General features: G+C 38.1%; 1 protein-coding gene across 1 annotated transcript in view; it reads right to left on the minus strand.

Moving 5' to 3' along the window:
* Positions 1-23,171, minus strand: part of ASZ1 (ankyrin repeat, SAM and basic leucine zipper domain containing 1) — a 41,509-nt gene that overhangs the window by 6,721 nt on the left and 11,617 nt on the right. Inside the window, exons 5-10 of the mRNA XM_040596604.1 lie at positions 15,068-15,179; positions 14,677-14,811; positions 11,492-11,604; positions 8,335-8,410; positions 7,899-7,955; positions 2,173-2,285 (exon numbers count right to left, since the gene is read on the minus strand). Of these exons, the coding sequence (XP_040452538.1) occupies positions 2,173-2,285; positions 7,899-7,955; positions 8,335-8,410; positions 11,492-11,604; positions 14,677-14,811; positions 15,068-15,179 (606 nt within the window). The remainder of the gene's footprint in view (positions 1-2,172; positions 2,286-7,898; positions 7,956-8,334; positions 8,411-11,491; positions 11,605-14,676; positions 14,812-15,067; positions 15,180-23,171) is intronic.

Here is a 23,171-nt window from a genome sequence, read left to right on the forward strand (position 1 = left end):
CCAGTCCACCGGAGTCTTTCAAGACCTTCCCCAAGTGCCCTGCATGTCCTCCCACATCCTACAGCTCAAACTTGGCATCATGCTGCAAAAACATAACTCAAGCAGGCTGCAAAGCTTATTTTGTATAAACACAGTAATGGATAGAGATACAGGCACAGTATCCGCATAAGGAGCAATCAGCATATGTAAGAATGACTAGATGGGAGTGGAGTATATACTAGACAGACTCATAACTAAAACACAAAACACAATGCTGCAGTAGGGCCACACCATGACATGACGGCTAATACACACAATCAGTGCAATTCAGCTGCCTCTAAAGGATGGTGACGTGTACAGAATGAACTTGAACCCAAGTATGGACATTCTTTGGTCCAACGAACAATGTAAGTGATGAAGAGTCTAGCCTTATGGTACCTAAATAACGCAGACATCTCTCCCCACTATTCTGGAGGGGGAAGAAATACCTAGCAGAGTTGCAGCACAGCTGTCAGGTCACTTGTCAAGAGGGAGATACACACACTTTAAAGAGGAACTGAACCTTTAACTTTTCCAAGAATAAAGTGACTTAATGAGCAGACTGGATGCAAGTAGGGGTTGTTTCCCCCAGTACTACGCTAGCCAGGCCACTTCAAGTAAGGCAACACAATGCTATGCAAATGGTGGTGGGACTGGGAAGAGAGAAACGAGCACAGAGAACCTAACTTAACAGTGATGCAGCTATGGTACGAGGAAGGAGCAGTATCCCCAAACCACTCTTCTCTACGTTAAACAAACTGTGGTTGAACTGTGGTTCAGCTGACTAAAGCCTCTGAAAGGCGAGCTACCCTTTTCTGCCTGAGTCCGTTTCTAAAACTTTTGCAAATTGAAGTATCATAATACTCCTATTTTCAGGAGCTATTCTGCTACAGTTCTGGGAAGAAGAAGAGGGAATATACGAGCACAGAACCTAAATTCAAGCCTATGTCTCTCTTCTGGAAAAAATGATATTTACACAACAAAATAGAGGATAAGAGGTTAAACAAATCTTAAGACAACTCCATGCTTAATATAGCCTTCATTCTACTTTTTGAGCTGGATGTGGGGAGTGCTCTACCAGCGCTTAGGGGACTGATGAAGTTTAATAAGGTTGCTAAGGGACGTCCCTCTCATCTCAGGCCTGGCTTTCATGAAACTGTACAAGGCTATACTAGAAGTATGACAGGTATTGCAGAGCTGATGCTTAAGGCTGTAAAAAAGAACCTGTAATGGGAAAAATATCAAGTTGGAATGAAAGTCTGAAGGAGTAACACTTTCTGAAAAAAGTTTCCTTATAAACCTATTTCTACTGGTAAATATAATCCATGATAAGGAAAACAGCTCAGTAAGTTTTTCACTTGTAATTTAATAAAAGGGTCTTTTGGAAGCCAATTAAAACTGCTTCCAGTGGAAGAGAAAAACAAGGAAAAAAATCCTGCATCTCTACAACAAGTCGCATTTATGATTTCAGACATGTACAAGTAATTAACTTATTAGTTGAAAATTAAACTCCTATGCAGAAATTATAGGCATCTCTCCCTCTCACACATCTTTTTATTGCATCTTACAATCAGAAAAAATTGAGTGCAAGACTAACAGAGCCTGCCTTGTCTACAGACACGATGGAGAATTTCAGAGACCACATCATATGGGGTTTGTAAGGATCTGTGCCATGACAATCTTGAAGCACGGACAAGCAAGCAGGGCAAGACCCCATTTCCACAGAGAAATAAAAAAACCAATGCTCATTGGAGCCTATCAAAGAAATTAAGGAATGAGTTAATATTAGAACCCAAGAAGCCAGTTTCATAGTTTATGATATAAACACCAGGCAATAAAAAACCGGCACAGCAAGGCCATGAAACCCTGTCTGAGGTACAAAGAAAGAACCAATCACTAAAAAAGATGGCCAAAGTAATGGCATAAAATGGCAATATAACCCATCAAAAGATACCTACAGCAGGAATCTATGCTTCCAGCTTTCTTTGTACACCTATCACCAGCCCTCATAATCCACTAACTGGCATACACCCTCATGAATGTTATGCATGGGATAAGGCATGAGAGAATTTTACCTTTGAGTTACAGAAAAAAATGCAGGCACCTTAGATTGTTCATATTTCACTTCCATTTCCTTAGGTATACAGTTATTACCTCAATTCCAGCTTCACCACTTCAGGGAGGTCTCCAATACTTATTTCTTCCACTTGTAGCTCCTTAATAGCATCTAGGAGTTTCTGTTGATGTCCAGGATTTGTAATGCCGATCTAAATTTAAAAAGTAATTCCAAATATAATTCACTTTTAATACTTATTAGACATAACAGTATAGTACCATTTATTGTGTGAGCTTCTAATTATTGAGTCAAAAGAAGTTGTTTTAAATTTATTGCAAAAAATACAATGTATATAACTGCCAAGAGAAAAAAATAAAACCACAGAAAATTTTCAATGATGCAAAACAAAACTGCAAGAGCTGAGGAAAAGCCAAGCTGAAATTGCACAGGATATTCTGAAAATCTGTTTAAGGATTATAAAAAAAATTCATAGCAGTTTTTGTAAGTATCCCTGTGTTGTTAGGATGTTATACTCATCTATTTCAGAATCATCTCAGTCATCTCTTACAGCAAAATAACCAATCATCATGATTTTTACTCAGAAAGAATGGAAACTATATAAATCAGCATCAAATGAAGAATTTTACAGAAAGAGGCCAGATTTTAAGAAGGGCTTTTACAAGCTTTTTGGTTTATATTTTTTTCCAGTTAGAGAATGGTCTCATAAGATATGATACCTTTCTAAAACCTTCTTTTCTTACAGAGTCTCATTTAAAGTATGTTACATCTACAAAGAAATCTAGTTGGTTCATACTACCTCCAAAACTTTGAATGATCAGAAACCAGTAGAGAGAATATGATCTGTTAAAGAGACGTTCAGCCAGATGTTTCTACCAAGAAACAGCCTGTAAAAGCAGCCTTTTTTATGTATCTCAAGGACAGCATACTTATAAACTCAGAATAGATTTCTCACCTCAAATTAAGACCAAGCCCAAATACTACTTGACGTCAGTTTATAAAGTCCCTAAGCTCAAATCAGGTCATCTTCTATATTCCTGGTTAATGCTTCCAACAACAACAGGAAAGTTCTGAAGTGTTCAATGCTTTTTGTCTTTTTTAGCTGAAGAATTTTCTTCAGGAGATAAACACTATGTAACTGAGATTCTCCAAGTGATGCCTGGGACACAAAACATTGTCAGCTGTGTTATCCATCAACTATTTCAGATGAAAATTTAACTCATATTTAAATTGTAGGCTAAGAGTTTTCTTGCAGAACACTTAAAAGAAAAAAAGTTCATTTCTTAAAAGGGAAGTGCCTCTGTGGCACATTCAGTATTTTCCCTTGCTCGTCTAACAGGCCGCGTGCAACACAGGACTTCTGATCTTAGCAGCCCTAAGGATGCTTCTCCACACAAGTGAAAAACCTCATAATGCCAGCTTCAAGTAGGACTTTGTTCCTAATTCTCCAGCTGAGCACCTGGATTCAGGAGGAGTGGACCACTTTGGAATTTGAGACTGCAAGGATCCCACAGTGTCCGAAGCTAGAATATATGGGACTCTCACTGATGTTTTGAGGGCCTCAAGTTCCCTGCTGCAGCCTCAGAAATCTGGAAGATGTTAGTGTCTGCAGTCTCCCATATTTCTGTAATTATTGCAGAAAGAATTTTGAATGAATGGCTGACAACACATCAGAGATCAAAAAGCCAGACAGTCTCACTTTCTTGTATAGTGCCAAGCAGCAATTCTAGGGAAGAGAAGGTGCCTAGAGAAATGCTCGCTTTGTGTGAAAGTATTGTTTCTTTATGCTCAGTGTTTGTCACGGCTCCATAAAACAGTCCTCCAGGTTCTCTACCAGGTGTTCAAAAATCACAGGTAACATGCTACTCTGGGTTCACAAGTGCATCTTGAAACATTTCAAAACCATGTTCTAAGTCTATAGACAAGTAAGTTCTTCAGAAATGTAAAATCCCAACAAGATTTATTGGGAGTTTAACCACAGGTGTCAAGAACTTTTGAGTTTCTGATAGGTTGCCATGGGTACCTGAAGAAATTGTACTCTACTTTCTTTGGTAAATATCACTAGCAGCCTTAAGAAAGAAAGATCTGGGCTTTCTAGAAGTTATTATGTCAAGCTGTACGTTTGCTCTATTTATTAGTTTTCAAGTTTGCCTTGTGGAGCCCTATCTGGTACGAACTAATGCTTTCTTAATGCTTATAAAGCACTACAGCAGTCATTTCATGATGCAGAAGTAAGCTGATCTATGCAAGAGCAGGAAGTTTCTTTTTCAAGAAAAACTTTTCAAGATTTAACAAATCAAATGAGCTCTTCCAAGAACAGAATGGTAGTTATTCTTTAATATTAAAACTATCATGCTTAAAGCAGGAACTACGGTGAACGTGGGGTTTGCTTTTGACTCCATCTTCCCATTCCTGAACAAGCAAATCATGACACAGCTTTGACTAGCGTATCAGGAAGACACTGTACTTTGTTCCCCTATAAATAAAATACAATTTCATCCTTCTGCAAATGAATCTGTGACTGAGCATCACCACATCTTGAAGATATGGTTTAGGAAGTAAAGGATGTGATAAAAGTCATCATAGGTAAAGCCTTCCACCACCACAGTAATTCTGAACTCAGAGGTACTAGGTGCAGAACTTAAGGGACAGAAATATATAGACCAGTTCGAACTACTTCCCAAAAGCAGACATATTTCCCTTTCCAGGCCACCTCTGATGAACGTGAGGGTTATCCAGAACCTGACTACTCATGCAGTGATCAATGTAAGGAACATTCACAGTGCAAGAAGACCTTCTTCCTTATGGATAAGCAAGGTTTTAAGTTGGTGTTGGTTTAATTATACTCTACAGTCTAAATAGCGCAAACATTATTGTGAAGTGGCCATATGTTTTAAGAAAGTACAAGTGGTGTACAAGAACTTGCTTGTATCTGTAAAACAATTGTGCGCAGTCTAGATTTTGATTTTAGGCACAACAACTCTAACATCACCTATTTTACTCTTTACTTAAATAAATACATAAATAAAACCCAGATCTTGAAAATCCATGTCCCAAACTCTTGCTCCATCATCAACATGATTTTTCTGTCATCCTTTAGATGGAAACAAAAGAAAAGGTGAATAACAGATTGCCTCAACACATGAAAGATGACATGCTTCTCAGATAAAAGCCGTGAAGTTATACATGGACTCTTACATTCTTGCCATCTTGCCCAAGTGGCCACTATTTTTAATAACCTCACATTTTCCTGCCAAATTAAATGCTTTCTTGTGGGGAGGGAGGGCAGAGGAAGGAGAGTCTTGGAACTGTGATACGGAAGCACACAGACCAGATAATTCTCTAATGATGAAGTTAAACTTCTGGGTTATATTTTGAATTCTGATGTGTCAGCTTTTCATTATGCATTCTCAAATCCAGAAAAGGATGCAGATTTATTCTAAACTAATAAACATGAGAGAAAGGAACCTTCCTAGTCCTAAATGCATCCAGAGGAAAAATTACTTCTATTGCTATCTTGTGAGACCAATGTTCAACCCACCCCCCCAAAAAAAAAAAAAAACAACCAGACCTGAGTGTTATGAGTAGCATAGGATCAGACAAAAACCTTCAAATGTTGAATAGACATGTCACAGTATACTGAATAGACTTGTCTCAGTATGGAAGAGTTTATAAACTTGAGGAATGCAAGGATTTCAGCTTTAGAGTCATTGTTTAGGCACTGTTGTAGAATACAGATAAAGACATTTACAGAGAAAATATCTTTCTGATATAGTTTGATGAAGGCAAGCGTCTCATGTTAGTGACAGGATTTCTCCCTAGTTCTCCGGATACAAAGCAGCTTGGTTCACAGGCATCCATCAGAGGTCATCATTAATCTTTGTAGTAATAAGATCCAGGCTCTTTAAAATAGCTGGCTGTTAGCTGACGATCTGCCATCACACTAAAAACTTTAACTCTGGAGTTACAGATTAGATTTATTCTATCAGTAGTATGGGGACAAACTGTTAGCAGAGCTCTAAAACTAGACTGCATCAAGAATTTAGGATAACTTATGAAGTGCTAATAAGCCAAGAGTGTTATGTAATTTTTCAAATTCTCTATTGAAGACTCACTAATTAATTTATGTCCATGCACAAAGCATGACTTATTTTCCAGGAAATGCTTCCTGCTGTTGCAGAGCTAAGAGGCAAGACACTTCTGCTCCTATAGGTATTATCTTCCTGTGCAAGAGGAGCCCCAGATATTTACTTCAGTTTGTCCAAAAAAGCCCTCTTTAAAATAGGGAGCCTCAAACATGTTAGAACACAGAAACAGAAGTTGGAGTCTGGTGAAGGAACAGTAAGGCTTAGCCATTCATTAAAATCCACAATTCTCTCCCCTTCCTGCAATGTCCCTTGGACAAAACCAAATAATGATTACAGCATCAAAAGAGGTGATGAGTATGAACATACACGCAGCCAGATTTGCAGTTTAATGCAATTATAACCAACACAGCAGCTCACACAGTGATGAAAGACACAAAAATCTCACCTAAGAGCAAAATTCTTGTCAACAGGGGTTTTAAGATTCATATAAAGCCCACACTGGGATCCTCTTCAGTGGGCATGATCCTGAGGCTTCAGAAAAGCAGTAACATCAGAACATGCTGACATGCATATTTAGGTCTAAGTGAACTCTTAAAAATCTCTTAATTGACAAAGCTCCCTATAGATGCTTCCTCTGAGAACACAGAAGTACTTCTGAACTCTGTCAAAACTCTTAAACTCTACTCAGTTACAAGACTAAACTTCACATAAACCATACTTGTTACACCAACCCTGAAGGAGTATTAACATCTGTATGCAAATGTTGGTTCCAGCCGCTAGAACACACACCTGCTTGGTGCCAGAATAAGAGGAAAAAAGATGTTGCTGAAGACACGGTTAGAATCAGTAGCAGGGTGCAGGCTTGAGGCAGCTACTTTAATGAGGCATCTTTGGTATCCCAGACCAGGTACAGAGTGCTAGAAGAATCCCTCATCCTGAAGCACTGAACATTGTTCCAAAGAGACTCCTATAATTGGATTTTATTATGGCATCCTTCTGTAAGCACAGGAAGTCTTTCATTTCCCACAGGAATAATTCCAGTAAAGACTAAGGAAAAGCAACCACCCTACCTCAAGTGGAAACTGAAACTTTGTAATAATGCATCACTTAGTCCTGGCTAACAGTGAAATACCAACCTTCCCAGCTGCAGTAAACTGTAAGAAACCAAATCTACTCTCCTCCACTTTTTTTTTTTAGGTGAAGTTTTACAAACCTGTGTGGGATACAAGATTCCACAATATAAGAGAGTTCTTGTTTTTCCAACAGAAATTACCACCTCACAAAAGAGGACCACATTTAACAAATGTGGTTTAGTTAGTTGTTTAGGATTACCTACTGCTAGTCCTGTCACTGATTTCCTTTCAGGGAAAACATACTTGAATACTAAAAATGGTAACAATTAAAATTTTAAACAGAACTATTTCCTGCTCACACCCCAACTCCCACATCATTGCAGCAAAGAAATACTGGGGAATTCCACTTCATAGTCAGATCTAGCCAGAGCAAGATGCAAGAATTCAACTCACAGAATTCAAAGCTGATCTGTGGGATTACATACTTTAGAAAAGGTCTGTCTATATTCACAGTAAAACTCAAAAAGTTGAAGTCTGCAAACAGATATTAAAAAAAAATTCTTACAAGGTTAAGAGAAGTTAAGATATTAAAACATTTAAGAAAAAAGAAAAAAACCAGATGAAGTTCTAAAGTAGTAAACTGACCTGTATTAGCTCATCTTTCTGCATGATCAGAAGTTGTCTTAAAGATATATCTCTTTCCTGCATAAAACAAAGGGGTTTCTACCATCAAAAAGAATTTCAGAAGAAATTTTTACTTGATTTTTTCCAGTTATGTTTTACTTCAGTTTTCAGAAGCAAAACCAGCTATACAACACCATTATCGAATGGGAGAGTTCTCTAGTTTAGAAACATCATGTGGTGACTAACACACATAATAAAAATTAAGCAATCCAATTCAGTCCACTGCAGTTTAACTTAACACTTTTTATATAAACTTATATTTAATAAATTTATCTGAATTAATTTAATACATTTATTTGAGTTAATATACTAGTAGTGACAGAAATTTTTTTTATGCTGTAGGTGCATTTTGCTTTCATGGGTTACTTTACAGATAGCAGATACACCACAGGCTTACCTTCAGTAATCCTATTATGTACTCTAGACCAAGACCATGTAAAAACACTTCCATGTCATCAAAAGCTGAACAGGAACTGTAAACATAAGTAATGAGATTTGAGATGAAAAGAGTGGAAATCGAAGCAGGGGGGAGACATCCAGAACAGAATACTATAGAAAAGCTCACCAGACAAAGCACTAGGAGCAACCTGAAGTTGTACACACCTACTGATAATAGTAGTATCTCACAAGCATCATGGGGTACAATTTTATCTATCAAAATCTTTTAAGTGGCTTTTCTGTCTAATGAGTTGAATTGAACCTAAAGAAAATTATTTTCATAAATAAATGTCATTTTAAGTAGCAAAATTTTCCAACCGAACCTTAAAGTTGTGTTGCAAAAGCCTGAAAAATTTGGAGGTGGAGTTAAGGAAGATAACTGTATTCTTATCAGATAACATCCATGTAAATTGGATTCAGCTTACAACTGTTACCCTTCGGGTTCCATTTAAACCAAAAAAGGTTATCAAGAAAACAGGAATGTCTGTAATTAAAGATAGTGGAAATTAGTAAGAAAGTTGTTGTCAGGAGACTACTGTTAGGAAGCTAGACTGAGGAAGTAGTATAACCCACCCTAGGTTCAGAGTTTAACATATAAACAAAGATAAAATATAAATGTTGATTCCACACCCTATCAAAAGATATGAAGATATAAGGAAGAAAAACAAATTTAACTTTCAACAAGCTTTCAACAATCAGAAGAACAACTGTAATGAACAGAATTAAATGAAAAAGCAAATCATACACAATGCGGAAAGGACTACTGCAATTGCTACGGTGGACTCTTTGCCAAAACCTCAAGTTAAAGAGGTAAGTTTGCTTTGTCTTACTGTAGGCTCTGAAATGGGCTGCCTGCTTTTCACATCAAAGACTCAAAGAGCTCCCATCAAAACCTGTATTAACAAACAAAAAAACCCAAAACAAAAAAAAAAAGAAGAAAAAAAAAGCAAGCAACCAACCTCCCCCTCCCAGGAAAAAAACAGACCTCTCTGATAATTGTTCTGAATACATGAGAAAATATTTCAGGTTTGCACATTGTGAATTGCATTCCAGGATTTCTGGTATTTAAGTATTACTATTCCTTTACACGGACGGACACCCTAAATCACACATGAAGGAGTTTATGCAACTTCCACACTGTAGTAAGTTAATAATTCTGTGAGCGTGCCTTCATGAAAATACATGCCTTCAAAAAAATACAAAAAGTTTTAAATAGTTTAATAGAGTTTAAACCCATCATCCCTACAATGAAGTTGTGTAGAATTGTGTTATCTTCCGCTCAACTCCTCCTCCCTCAACACACAGAGAGCAAAAACCAGTCTTTGAAGTAAGCAATTCACATGTACACCCAAACACTGTATGTACAGCCAATGCCCTTCAACTGGCAAGAGGAGACAGTGTGTGAATGACCTACCATGGGAAAGGGCTGTTATTTAGGCACTCAAAGTGCCCAGTTTGCAAAGGTTTTGGAGCTCTTGGGTAACTCAAGACTTTTTGTTCCGTTAAAGGTGCAAGGAAAGGACATTCTTCCCCAAGATCAAAGAACAGGCTATTCAACATCCAGACAAAAATTTGAAAGCCTCTGAACCAGAAAAGGACCTAATCCAGGAGCTGAAGAAAGCAAATTCCTGAGAGGTATGTGCATTTCCTTGCATAGTCCAGGGCTCTGAAGTCAGGACAACTGTCTAATCAGGATGGCAGACAGCAACGACTGAAGCTACACTCATTACCTAAGGATGACAAAAGGATGGTAACAGCAAGAAAAAGTTACACTCACTGACCCTGCATGGTGAGCCACAACTGATATCAGTACCAGATGACGCATTAGGAGCAACTGAAAGAATAGGGACTTCAGAAGACAACTGGGAATGCCTGTGATGAAAATTATACAGGCAAATGGCAGGAAGGAGACATCCAGCTCAAGGAACTATGATGGAGTAAACACGGGCATCAGTGTACCTCTTGACTACCACTAGGCAAAAAAACCCCAGCTTACTAGGGGCTGGGTATGTACCTGTGTGGAAGTGGATAAGCTGTATTTTTAAGAGCAGGCGTTTAACAGCCAGACATCTAGTATCTCTAGGGGACTGTCTCCTGAAATCAAGATTTCTACTAATTACCAGAAATGCTCAAGGTTATGAAACATCAGAACTAGCTATTGCAAATATAAAAAACCTTGAACTTGACAAAAATATACAAACAAACCAGTTTTCATCAGATGCAGAGAAAACCAGTGAAGTTTATAAAAAGACTACTGAAACACTGTGAAATCCTGGAAGCCCAAGAATTGCCTAATACAGAATTATATTTGCATAGCTAGACATCTGGTGTCACAAAGTACTTTAAGCAGGCTTCAGGATTTTACTGTCTTATTTTAAAAGCTTATCAAGACCTCGCAAACACTGGTAGAACATCCTCTAGCCACTGTCATGTTTCAACAGCACTAAATCCACGTGGATAACTGCTGCACAGTGTTAAGTTCATTTCTTTACACCAGAAAAAGCCTGGGAAATGTCCTAAATAACCTAAACTTATTAAAAAGAGAGAGATCTGTTCTAACACTGAGGCCATTACGTACAGATGGGTACTAGAAGACCAGAGATCTTCAAAGCTGCTGAAGCAGGGGCTTATTTCAGTCACAGGACACCTGCAAGCTTCAGGGTCAGCGGCACACTATACAAAAAGCTCTAGAGCTTAACTGATGTTCATACTTAATTTTGACTCTCACATACACTGAAAAAAGACATGGCGACATGAAGCTGAAAACAGGCATTCAGTGAAAGCATTAAAAATTAACATCAAATGAAAATAATCACACAAGGAGAACACAACAGGGGAGCATACAAATTTAACAGAGTTGAAATGAACTGAAGTGCCATTGGAACCTGGCTCTACTATACTTTACACTAAGTAAGAGGAAGAAAAGATCTAGAGCATGTTCTTTGTTTATAATGCAAAGGAACTTGCATATAAAATTAATAGTACATTAATATATTTACTGTGGACTCTTGGAGTGCACCAAACAATATATATCAGTACAACTTAATCATTGATATGAACAAATACAATCTCTTAGGAGTGTTTATAAGCTGAAATTACAGTCATAGTGTATTTACCCAGCTCTGTGGTCAGGGGCAGCTGTCAGAAATTTGTACATAACCTCTTGCTTAATTGTTTCATGGTATCTCCCTTGAAAGCGATTTGCAGCCAAAGAGAGTAAACTATGTATCTGGAAGAGCCAAAATGAATTAATTATTATTCAAACTCAAAATGCATAAAGAAATACACAGGAATAAAACTACAAAGAGTTCTACCATAAATTACTATTTACAGGGAACACAAAACATCTGCCACTTCTTCTCTAAAGCATGAGAAATTAAGACAAGGAGTTAACTTCTCTACAATGAGGAGTTAACACAATGCCCACAGAGTCTATCAAGAGCATTTCTGAATTAATCAAATCCCAGCACAACAATGAACTGACACAAAGCAAAACAGTACATATAATGAAGTCTAAGGAAGTTTGCATCTACCTCTATGCAAGCAGCAATACACCAACATACTCATTTTTGTGGTTTATAGAAAATAGTTCTACATACTCAAGGCAATAATCTGTCTAAAAAAGCATGAGGCATAGGATTATTTTAACATCTCTGTTTCCAGTGTATAAATGGACCCAACACTTAGCAATTTATAACTGACAATCTAAGCTAACTGTATCTGACAGACTGGGATTCTTTCAACTGACTAAAGAAGCAAACCGTCTGTCAGACATCACTATGCAGCAGTCACGGACTCCAGAAACTGAATTGCCCCTGTGTGAGTTTTGAGATAGTTACTAGAAAATTCAGCGTAACAAGAAGAACCTCAATAAAGGTAAAGGCATAGTGAAACCACTTCCCTGAAATTCAGGTGACTAGCCAGTTTTACATACATATACAACATATACACATACATGTATGTGTGGTGCTGGATAGGGGAGAATCAGAAGGGTAAAAGTAAGAAAAAAATCATGGGTTGAGATGATACAGTTGAGTAAGTAAAGGGAAAAAAACCCCAAAAACCCCAAGTGATGCAAAGGCAGTCACTCACCACCTCCCACCAACAGGCCAAGGCCCAGCCAGTCTCCAAGCAATGGCTACTTTGGAAAGACTACACTAACACTCCCCCCCCCATTTTAACGCTGAGCATAATGTTATATGGTATGGAGTATCCCTTGGGTCAGCCACCCTGCCTGTGCCCCCTCCCAACCTCTTTCTCACTCCCAGCCTTCTTGCTGGAAGCAGGGGGGCACAGTGAGAAACGTAGAAGACCTTGATGCTGCACAAGCACTGTTCAGCAATAGCTAGAATACTGGCGTGTTATCAACGCTGCTTTGGTCAGAAACCTAAACCACAGCATCATACAGGCTGTTAGGAAGAAAAATAACTCCACCCACTCCAAATCCAGTACAATAATTAAGAAAAATACCTCCCCTCCCAGACACAGTTTCTGTAGACAGTCTATACGACAGCCCTTTGGGCTGTCAACAGCCTAAAAAAGCAGACCCCCAAGCTGGAAGAAGCTCATGACCATTAAATATCTTAATACCATCTGGACGACTTTGCAGTAACTGTGTGAGAGTCAGCGCTTCACAGGTCAAGTGAAGTCCACCTCTGAAGTGTGAGAAGCCTGTATTCCCTCCATGTCAGAGGAAGTTGTGTTATAAGATTATATGGCTACAGCCTGCTGAACAAGTCATTTATCAAAGGCAGAAAGCATCCATACCCCCTTCAAGTAACCTGAGCTAACAGACCACTGAGTCACAGACACTGATCTTGCTAGCCTACACTGACAGCTTTGTGCATAGTTACCATTTTTGCTCCTGCCTAGCCCTGGAGTCTGGTGGGAATAAAAAACCAAAACAAAACAAAACAGAAAGAAAGAGGAGAGAGATGTGAGGGAGAAGGGAGAAAGGGAGGGAGAAGCGAGAGAAAGGGAGAAAGGGAGGGAGAAGCGAGAGAAAGGGAGAAAGGGAGGGAGAAGCGAGAGAAAGGGAGAAAGGGAGGGAGAAGCAAGAGAAAGGGAGAAAGGGAGGGAGAAGCAAGAGAAAGGAAGAAAGGGAGGGAGAAGCGAGAGAAAGGGAGAAAGGGAGGGAGAAGCAAGAGAAAGGGAGAAAGGGAGGGAGAAGCAAGAGAAAGGGAGGGAGAAGCGAGAGAAAGGGAGAAAGGGAGGGAGAAGCGAGAGAAAGGGAGAAAGGGAGGGAGAAGCAAGAGAAAGGGAGAAAGGGAGGGAGAAGCAAGAGAAAGGGAGGGAGAAGCGAGAGAAAGGGAGAAAGGGAGGGAGAAGCGAGAGAAAGGGAGAAAGGGAGGGAGAAGCAAGAGAAAGGGAGAAAGGGAGGGAGAAGGGAGAAAGGGAGGGAGAAGCGAGAGAAAGGGAGAAAGGGAGGGAGAAGGGAGAGAAAGGGAGAAAGGGAGGGAGAAGCGAGAGAAAGGGAGAAAGGGAGGGAGAAGCGAGAAAGGGAGAAAGGGAGGGAGAAGCAAGAGAAAGGGAGGGAGAAAGGGAGAAAAAAGCTGTGAAGTGAATTACAATTCACTAGAGTGAATTATACTTCTTTTTTAAGAGCCACTGCAAACAGCCACATCACTGGCAAGAGCTACTCAAGGCAAATAGAAATCTGGTCTGATTGATCCACCATACATCATCTGGTAACAGCAGTACACAGATTTATTTTAGAAGAATATATGTTGTCTTCAGCAGCTCACTCTCTCCACTGCTAATTAGTGGCTGCTCTTCCAATGATCTGATGAGCACCTTACATTATTTTACACCTTCTTCCCTCCCAAGAATTGATTTTGAAGACGGCCAGTACCAACTCTCCCCCTTCTTAGCTTTAGCCTTTTCACTTCCAAATTCTATCAGAAACTATACACTGCAAATTAGTTTGATATCTGCATTCTCTCACACACTTTGGCAGACAGGAAAAAAACAACACATTTTTTCCATTTTTTTTTTCTACTTCTCATATCAACATTAGTAACATGAATAATCCCCTTGCTCTGTATTCTAAATCTGAAGTACAGGATTCTGATAAAAAAAAAGAATGGTTCCCAAAACATTATTGTATAGCATTTAAAACCCTGTGAAAAGTTGCAATATAACAGAAAACAGTCTATATAGATGTATAGATGTAATAGCTAAAGTATTCAACTAGCCACTATAATTTAGTTAATAAAGTAACACTTCCACAGAAAATTATAAAATTAATGAACAGATTTTTGAGGTAGACAATAGAACTCCATTTCAAAGAGAAATTAAATACCTCTGAATGTCTATTGATTTTTGCTAGCTCTGCTGCTGTTTCCTCACGTTTCGTCTTTAGATTTTTGTCAGCTCCCAGCTGAAGCAACTTCAAAATTACACTTTTATGTCCATGCTGTGCTGCCCATATTAATGCCTGTAAAGAACAATTTTGTTTTACCAAGCTTACATAGGGAGCAAATGAGAACAGAGGTTCAGTCAATAATGCAACCGTTGTAAGTTCTTACATGGCAGAATCTGGAGACAATTAATGCAAAAGAATCTCAAAGCGGTGTTAAAGCAAAAGAATATACTGATGAGTATCTCTGATAGTTGTACTTAGAAGCAGGTTTCTGGGGTTTTGCTTTTTAAAATTTTTACCATTAATTCCAACACAGAAGTAAATCGCTTACCGAATATCCATTTTCATCTTGGGCATTTATGTGTGATCCGTGAGCAGCAAGAAGAGCAACAACTTGAGGATAGCCTTTTCTAGCTGCATACATCAGTGGAGTCATTTGTTTCCTGAAAGAAAAGGGAATGGGCATAACAGTTTTCACTCTACTAAAACCACTGAGTATCAGCAAATCACCCATTCTTCCCCTCAATTAAAAAAAAAAAAAAAGTGGCAAAGACTTTAATTTTTACTTCAAAAATTATTTTTAAAAGACACAGCTTAAGTGATGAATTCTATATGCAGTTTAATTTAAATCCTAAGTTCTGAAAAGAAACATGCAGTTCATGGAGGGCAAGCTGTAGATCACAACCAAATATTTAAGAGGAAGAATATTAAGAAGAACAACTACATACTTGCAAAACTCTCTCTGGTAAAAACAGCGTAAGCAAAAGAATCACAGGTCACACACCTCTTGCCCGTGTGCACAGGTGCAGTGACACAGCACACAGTACACACATATTATCAACATTTAGACCTGTCTCCCACCAAGTATGCCCAACAGTAGTCTTCAGAGAATTACATAAAAATACCATACTTAAAATCTTAACTTTTCAAGTACTAAAACTAATTGTTTATAAAAATATTTTTGTCCTTTATCCCATTCTTGTTTTCTGTTCCCAGAAGTGTTTGTGTTGACTCTTTCTCTCCTACATATACTACTATTTCTTACAATTGCTGAAGTGAGTACTTAGACACCACCTTTCCCATTATTGTTTCATTTTTTTATATCCCCAAACCATGATGACAACAGTCCATTGATCTTATGCTTCTATTGAGATGCTTATAAAATTGTGAAATTGTGAAACCATTGTGAATTGCTCTGCATACTTTGGAAGAAAAAAAAAAAATTGCTCAGAAAGCTTCTGCTAGAAAAGATCTTTCCAGACGCCTGACACTTCTTATTTGGTGGAATAAGATTGTAGAATTTTAAAAAAATGCAGTATTGGAGGAGAAAAATGTGGAATTTCTGGTCGATATGAAGTAATCAATTTAAGCTAAAATATTTTACTAGTGATGTTCAATTAAAATTTATTGTCTCTTAAAATGCAGTATTTTTTCCTGAAAAACTATCGTGTATTGCTTTTAATGTAAAGTTCTGTGTCAAAAATCCGCTGTCAGAAGATTATTCTATCTTGTTAGTATACACTTGAAGGGAGGATTGTTCTTTCCAATGTTGTTTCTTAATAGTAAGTTCAGTATCGAGCACTAGAGGGACCCCCAAAAGCATATGTATACCGAGTATGTGCCTCAAAATACAGACTTCTGCCTCCTTCCTAAGTATTGCTCTAAGACTTCGCCCACCTTTCCTTGTTATTGCTTATTCACAAAAGGATAATATTTTGTCTTATGCAAACACAGCTAAAAGGTCACTGGAAAAAATCCAGTCTATTACAAACTGGAAAGAGCCTTATGATGGGGGGAAAAAAAACACCAGTAAATTACCTGGAGATAAACAAAATGAAAGGTAATCAGGCCTTCGAGACATACAGTCAATAAGAGAAAGGAACTTGCTCATGAATTGAAGTGACTTGCATCAGTCTATAACTAATTCAGTCCATCAATACTGCAAAAGCAGAAGTTCTGATTGAATTTAAGGAGGCATTTTTAATATGTCAGTCAGTGAAACTGGTCACTCAGAGAAGTTCTGTAGTCTCCACCTTTGGTAGGTTTCGAGATCAGATGGCAACCTAGCCCAATGTCATCACAGAGGTGGCTTTACGGAAGAAGTTGGACTAGAGACCTCCTGAAGTCCCTTCTGACCTGAATTACCCTGTGATCTTATGAAGATTACCATAAAAACAGAGAAAAAGACTCTACAATCTGCCCCTGTAACTCAACAACTGGTAAGATAGCAATATAGGTATCTATCTATCTATCTACATATACAGAGATCTATAGATCTCTGTATTTTAAAGAATGAACCGAAGTTGATTACAACCTAATAAACTGGAGCAACAGAAATCAAATTTGTTTGCCTAATGTGAACACTCATTCCGGCGCATATTTCTATTCAGTGGCAAGTAGCTTTTGACACTTTGCATGCTATCACCTTTGAAGTATTTACATCTGACTGCAGAAACAGTCCGCTCATGCCTGTTTTCATTTTTGTTTCTTCTGCTTTCAACTTTTTTTTTTTTTTTGAACTTGCACACTACTACCACCTCCTGCTTTTTCAAAGGAAAAATACTGAACAAAGTTCACTAGCTACAGAAGATTCTTCTCCAAGAAACATCATGTAGGGGTTACAGCTGTACAGTACTGCAGACATGGTATCTGAAATCAAAGCAACTCCCCAATGACATTTAAAGCCACTGAAAAAGTTCCTCCATTTTTAAAGTAAAACCCAATAAACATGACATATAAAAGATCCACTAACATAAATATGCAAAAATTCCAGCACTCCGTTTTAATGTTTTTTTCAAAGGCTACAAGCTGTTTCAGGACAGAAACATACATACAGCTGCATAAATCTGCAACTGCATTTACATACCACTGTATATGAGGGTGTACCATTTAATGTCTTGGACACATGCTGCACCACTTCAGAAAGCAAGGTTCATTTACATCTATGTCCACAGGAGGGAGACCAGAGCATTAGGGAAAACAAATCTTGTCTTCTACAAATACAAAAGACGCAAAATCCACTGTTCCTTGCTAAAGTTGAAAAGAAATTAAATGTATTGGTTCATCTTACTGCAATCTAAAAATGTACACAGAAGCTGTAGTGATAAGCATCCACATAAAAGATCTGAAGAATCCTTTTATCATTTTGACGAACCATGCAGACATCCACATTTCAGCCATCTGGCTTGCAGATGACCTTCTTGTCCAAGAACCTGTGAAGTCCTTTTGGATGGCACAGTTTGCCACATGACATTTCCCATATTGAACATGATACTCAAGTCACAATCATAAGTAAAGGAAAAATAAATCTTAAAAGTCATATAAATAATTTATTAATTAAGCATGATGTCTGTTCCAACTATGTCTCCTGCCAGCACCTAAATAAAAAGCAAGGAATTTGCTGGTCTCACACAAATGAAGTGGGGGTTTTTGTTTGTTTTTATCTTTAGGTCTCCCAGCTTTTATGTTAAGGCTGGAGAAAAAGACAAAACCAAAAGGTTTTTCAGTTTTTAGGGTGATCCAAAACTTTGTATGTGACATCCACATAAAGGTACAACCAGAGGTTCTTACAGGCTCACTTCATCTTCATCCTGTCAAAAAAACCAGGCAAAACATAACCACAAGTGAGCAAACTGAGTGGAACAGTCCTAAAAGCCATAATTTGGAGCCTCCTACCCTGGATAACCACAAGCCATGATAAAACCAGCTGATAACAGCAATACCTAGCTATGTCACCAAAAATGTCCCAAGTACCTGTCTGTTATCACCAAGCTGAATCTGCAGTGCAGGATTCACCACACTTGACAAACACACATGTTTGGGATCATGCTCTCAAGCAAGACAAAGTTCATCTTCCTGGAAAATTCCTGAAGGAGGAGAGGAAGAGATGACATCTTCCATCTAGACCCAGGTTTCTGTCCACTGGGGAGATATCTATAGAAAACTCAGTATTTCGGGTTGGTGATCTTGAGAAATACAAGATGTATGTGAAGTCTCATGACTGGATATATGTTTATTAACTACACCAGTGTATTACTAATATAAAAAATACAGTAGGTAGAAAACATTTTAACCTTACAGTTTAGTCTCAATCTTTTACTGAGACCCCAAAGCACGGAAACGATGCTACAAGACACCAATATTTTAGTTTATTGATCCTCAAACTGAACACTTCTTCAGATAATCAGGAAGTCTCTTCGGAAGCTTTTGGAGCCAGTTTCACCACTCCAGTGCTGTACATTAAAAGCCTGAAACTGAGAAATGAAGCGGTAATAGTGTGTCCACAGCAAGAGAATGAAAGTTACTTGCCCATTTTATGGTTTATTGGGGTTTTAAGTGGTGAAGTGGGAAACACTATACATCAAGTAGTAGTGGAAGAACATACTTTAGTGTACTGTGAGCTGCAAGATGCTTTTTCCAGGCATTATCTGCTGGAGCAAGTAGGAGAGTTCTCAACCTTCTTGAAGCAGAACTTTTTAGGAGAATGGAACATACAGCTCTAGTAAGAAGGCTGAGCTGGAAAAGCTGACATCTTTGTTTCAGGTTCCCTAGTTTTAGGCTTTATTGCCAGTTCTTGTACCTTCCTGCTTCTGAACTCTGTTTGCATGATTGTTTTAAAATTAAAAACCGGCATCTATGTAAGTTGTACAGCACGCGGAGGTGGGAAGGTAGACAGCTACAAAGCCATCTTCATATGACTAGAAAAATACAAAGGATACGATTATAAAAGGGATTAACATAAAAATTAACAATAGGGATGGCAGAGCTCTATGCTATGACATTCCCAATTATCCTACACTGTCCTCCTACATCCTCACTCCACCACATTTTTACAAGCAAGTTGGCTTAGCTAAAAACACGCACACTTGGACGTAAAGTAGAAAAAAGTTATCCCCATAATCAGAAACTTCTCAGACCGTTCTCAACTTTACTTTCAAAGTGGGGGTAAAGTCTGCAGTCCAGAAATTCAGCACGTATGTGTGAAATCTACTCCACCTTTCTAATGAAAGGGCAATTCCCTGTCATGTAATACCAATCCCATTCAAATAACCCATAATCAGGGTAAACTAGTGGCAATGATAGGAACTTTAATATACTTGGGATAGAATGTTGCTGATATAATGCTAACAGATTTCAGTGCCAGTTTTTTTCCGTTTTACGCAACCGCTGCTCAGGTGACATTCCAAGACACCACAAGACACGGTCAGAATGCCTCCGTTAAAAATAGCACCTGATGTGGTTACTGTCCCCTAGTATTTTATACCTCTGCCCAGAAACTGTGATTAACAGTTGTGAGCCTGTCAGTACCACCGTACGGTCACTACTAACTGGGAAAAGTACAATCATCAACTTCAGTATCTGGACTCCTTCCTCCTACCAAAAGATCTGATGAACAAGACTCAACACCTACATTCAAAAGCCACTCTTCCAAACTCACAGAACTCACGTATTTACCATGCTTTTGACTTCTCCTTAACTCAGATAAGAGGAGAGAAGAGATTTATGGACATAGCCCAGATGAATACAGTGCTTTGGTAAATGTAATTTTGCATGTAATTTTTTATATTTAGTCCCTCTGTACTGATGTTTGACCAACATAATAAAGTAAGTCTTTCTGTCCTGAGTTCATGGTGCTAGAATAAAAAACGCTCTGAAAGGCATGAAATGTAATAGAGCATAACATCACAAGGTGTTTTTTTTGCTCTGAGGTGGATCAAAGATCTTGACTCAATTAGCACTAAATTCTCTCATTTTCTTGGCCCAGTCATAAAATGCACTGTAGCACTTTAACTTTTCCTGGGCTATTTACCATTACTGAAACGTACTGTTTGTAATTTGGCATGGTTAACTATCACACAATGATGTCAAGGTCTCTGAAATTATTATGTGGCAGTACAGACTTACTATCTTATCAGCAGCAATAAATATCTTGCTAAAATTGAGGTGTTACACAATTGCTTTATTCTGAGTATGCAACCTGAAGAGAGAACTGGGCAATATTGCGATGAAAATTTTCCCCCTCTATTATCGTCTTCTCAAGAGGGCAAAACAGACCAAAAATTTCATCACGAAACCATTTCTGATATTCCTCAAAACTGCTCTGAATGTAAGCATAAGTGAATATACATAGTCAACTTAGTATCAGACCTGAGCAGTGATTGTATTTTCATGTATATGCATTCATGTACATTACAGTATGCTTCAAGCTCAACTTTTAATCTGTACAATGACAAAAGACAGTCAAAGGTCTAGTTCTTATAATACTCACCCTGAAAAAAAAAGAAAAAAGAAAATCAAAGACTTTCTGAAGACTTTCCTTTAAACATACACAAGATTCATAATCATTTTAGAGCAGAAACACTGAAGACAGGCTTGGTCATTGACCAGGACTCAATTTTGCCAGACATTTTAGAAGTGAGAGAAAAAAAGCCACACACAACAAAACCAAACCTCCATCTATACCATACAGAACAGGAGACAAAGAGCTTATATCAAAATAAAGGAGGTTTCAGTCATTCACCTATTTGTACCTTCTTCTAACAAAGAGCTATTGGCATGAAACATCAACTCAAAATACTCTGCTTACTGGAAAACCCATTAGGTTTCTTTTACTCTATGTAAACAAGAACTTGGAGCATGTCATTGCTAAAATCCATATTTACCGAACAACCTATGACATGCAAACCTTAGCAGCATTAATTTGGTTATCAGTTGGCCATGCCTTCTCCCTAAAAAGAAATCATAGCTTAATATTAATAAAACCAGTGTACCTTTAAGAAAGCACTGCAGGTTAAGAGATGTTAAAAAAAAAAAAAAAAAGACTGCTTAAATATTTCCAGGCCTTACAAAAGGATATAGTATATAATTTACATTTTGGAGCAAGAGGGAGGTGAATGATGCAAGATAAGCAGAACAAATTTTTCAAGGTAGCATTCACTTAAATGAAGCATTCAGGCTACAGTAGCTCTACAAAGGCTATAGAGAGCAGGTCTTACAATGCCTTGTTTGTTTCACCTAGCCATGACGTTGCTCCTTACTCCTCTTTCAAAACTCTTCAGCTAGCACTTATGCTTTCATACTTCACATTCTCATCAACAAAACTGTTTTTACAGCCATCAGTATGCAGTTCCCAATTGTAATTTAGCAAAAATATCGGAAGTTACTCTACTGAATACTTTCTCCTCAGTACTCTATCCTATTGCAAAGAAACCACTTACCTACTCCAGCCTTAAGCACATCTTCTTTCTTAGACTACATTTCAAAAATGAGTTTATTTCTCATTAGTCCTTCCCCACTCCATGCATGCTTCATGAATCACACCAAAAACATTGCAAGTTTCTGTGTATCATCTCCAGATGACATGAAATAAAAAAGTCTACTGGCTGCCCTGACAGTGCAAAGGATAAATAGTAAACCCTACCTGACATGCAAGTGAAGTATTCTGCTCTGCATTCACACACATTCCAGTTGACAGAGGACAAAAGACAAGCATCATTCTGGTTCTTAAAAGCTGAGACAGCCAAATAATGGGAACCTTGTTTTTAACACCTGCGGTAAACTGATAACACAGGAAGTACTCTCACAATAACCTCAACTCAGTGACAGTTCTGATGCTCTCCTACAGAACGTCCTGCCTGCTCTGATGAAATGGGTGAAATGGGACTGCTGTGCCACGTAGAGGCTGTGTTTTGTTCCCTTATCTTCACAGAAGATGCTTTGATGCATTTCATCCCCCTATTTCAGAGCACAGTGGAAGAAGCCCACAAGAAGCAGCAGCTGCTGCCTGCTCAGATCTAACGATGGAGTGGTATACACAAATGTCAAATACTGGAAAGGAATAAAGCAGCACAAAGATTTTTGAAAAATCCAGACCTTGTCATCTAATTTCTACTTTTGTTTGGTACAAATATGACATTTCTGATTGTCAATTTATATTTTCATTTGAGAAAAATTACTATTGTGAAAGTGAAAAAAACACAACTGGACACTGTATCTGATGCATGGAAGTGTAACTCATATGTTAGCACAACGTCTCAGGAAACAAAGATAGCAAACAAATATTTGTATATAAAGACCAACTATGCATAACATACTCTAAGCTTATAAAGTTTTCCCCTTAAAATTCCCATCTCTCGTGTCAGAACCCAAATTCCACCCCCCCTTCAAATTTTAGCCAAAGGCTTTTCCAATTGTAAACCTGCAGCTTTGTACTCTGGCTTACATTTTCAAACACCCAGGACAAAGTTTCATAATGCAAAAACTTCTCCCATTTTTAAAAGCAGGATGTTTAACCCACCACCCAGCTATCTGACAGCAAGAAGTGTAATTATTTCAGAGTCTGTAGCCTTCTCTTCTTTCATGAACAATTTTTAACCTTTCTGATAAAAATAAATGAATGGCATTTAAATTTGGTACTAGATATTAGTGGCATTTCA

The sequence above is a fragment of the Falco naumanni genome, chromosome 5 (assembly GCF_017639655.2).
Source record: "Falco naumanni isolate bFalNau1 chromosome 5, bFalNau1.pat, whole genome shotgun sequence".
NCBI classification, from domain to species: Eukaryota; Metazoa; Chordata; class Aves; order Falconiformes; family Falconidae; genus Falco; species Falco naumanni.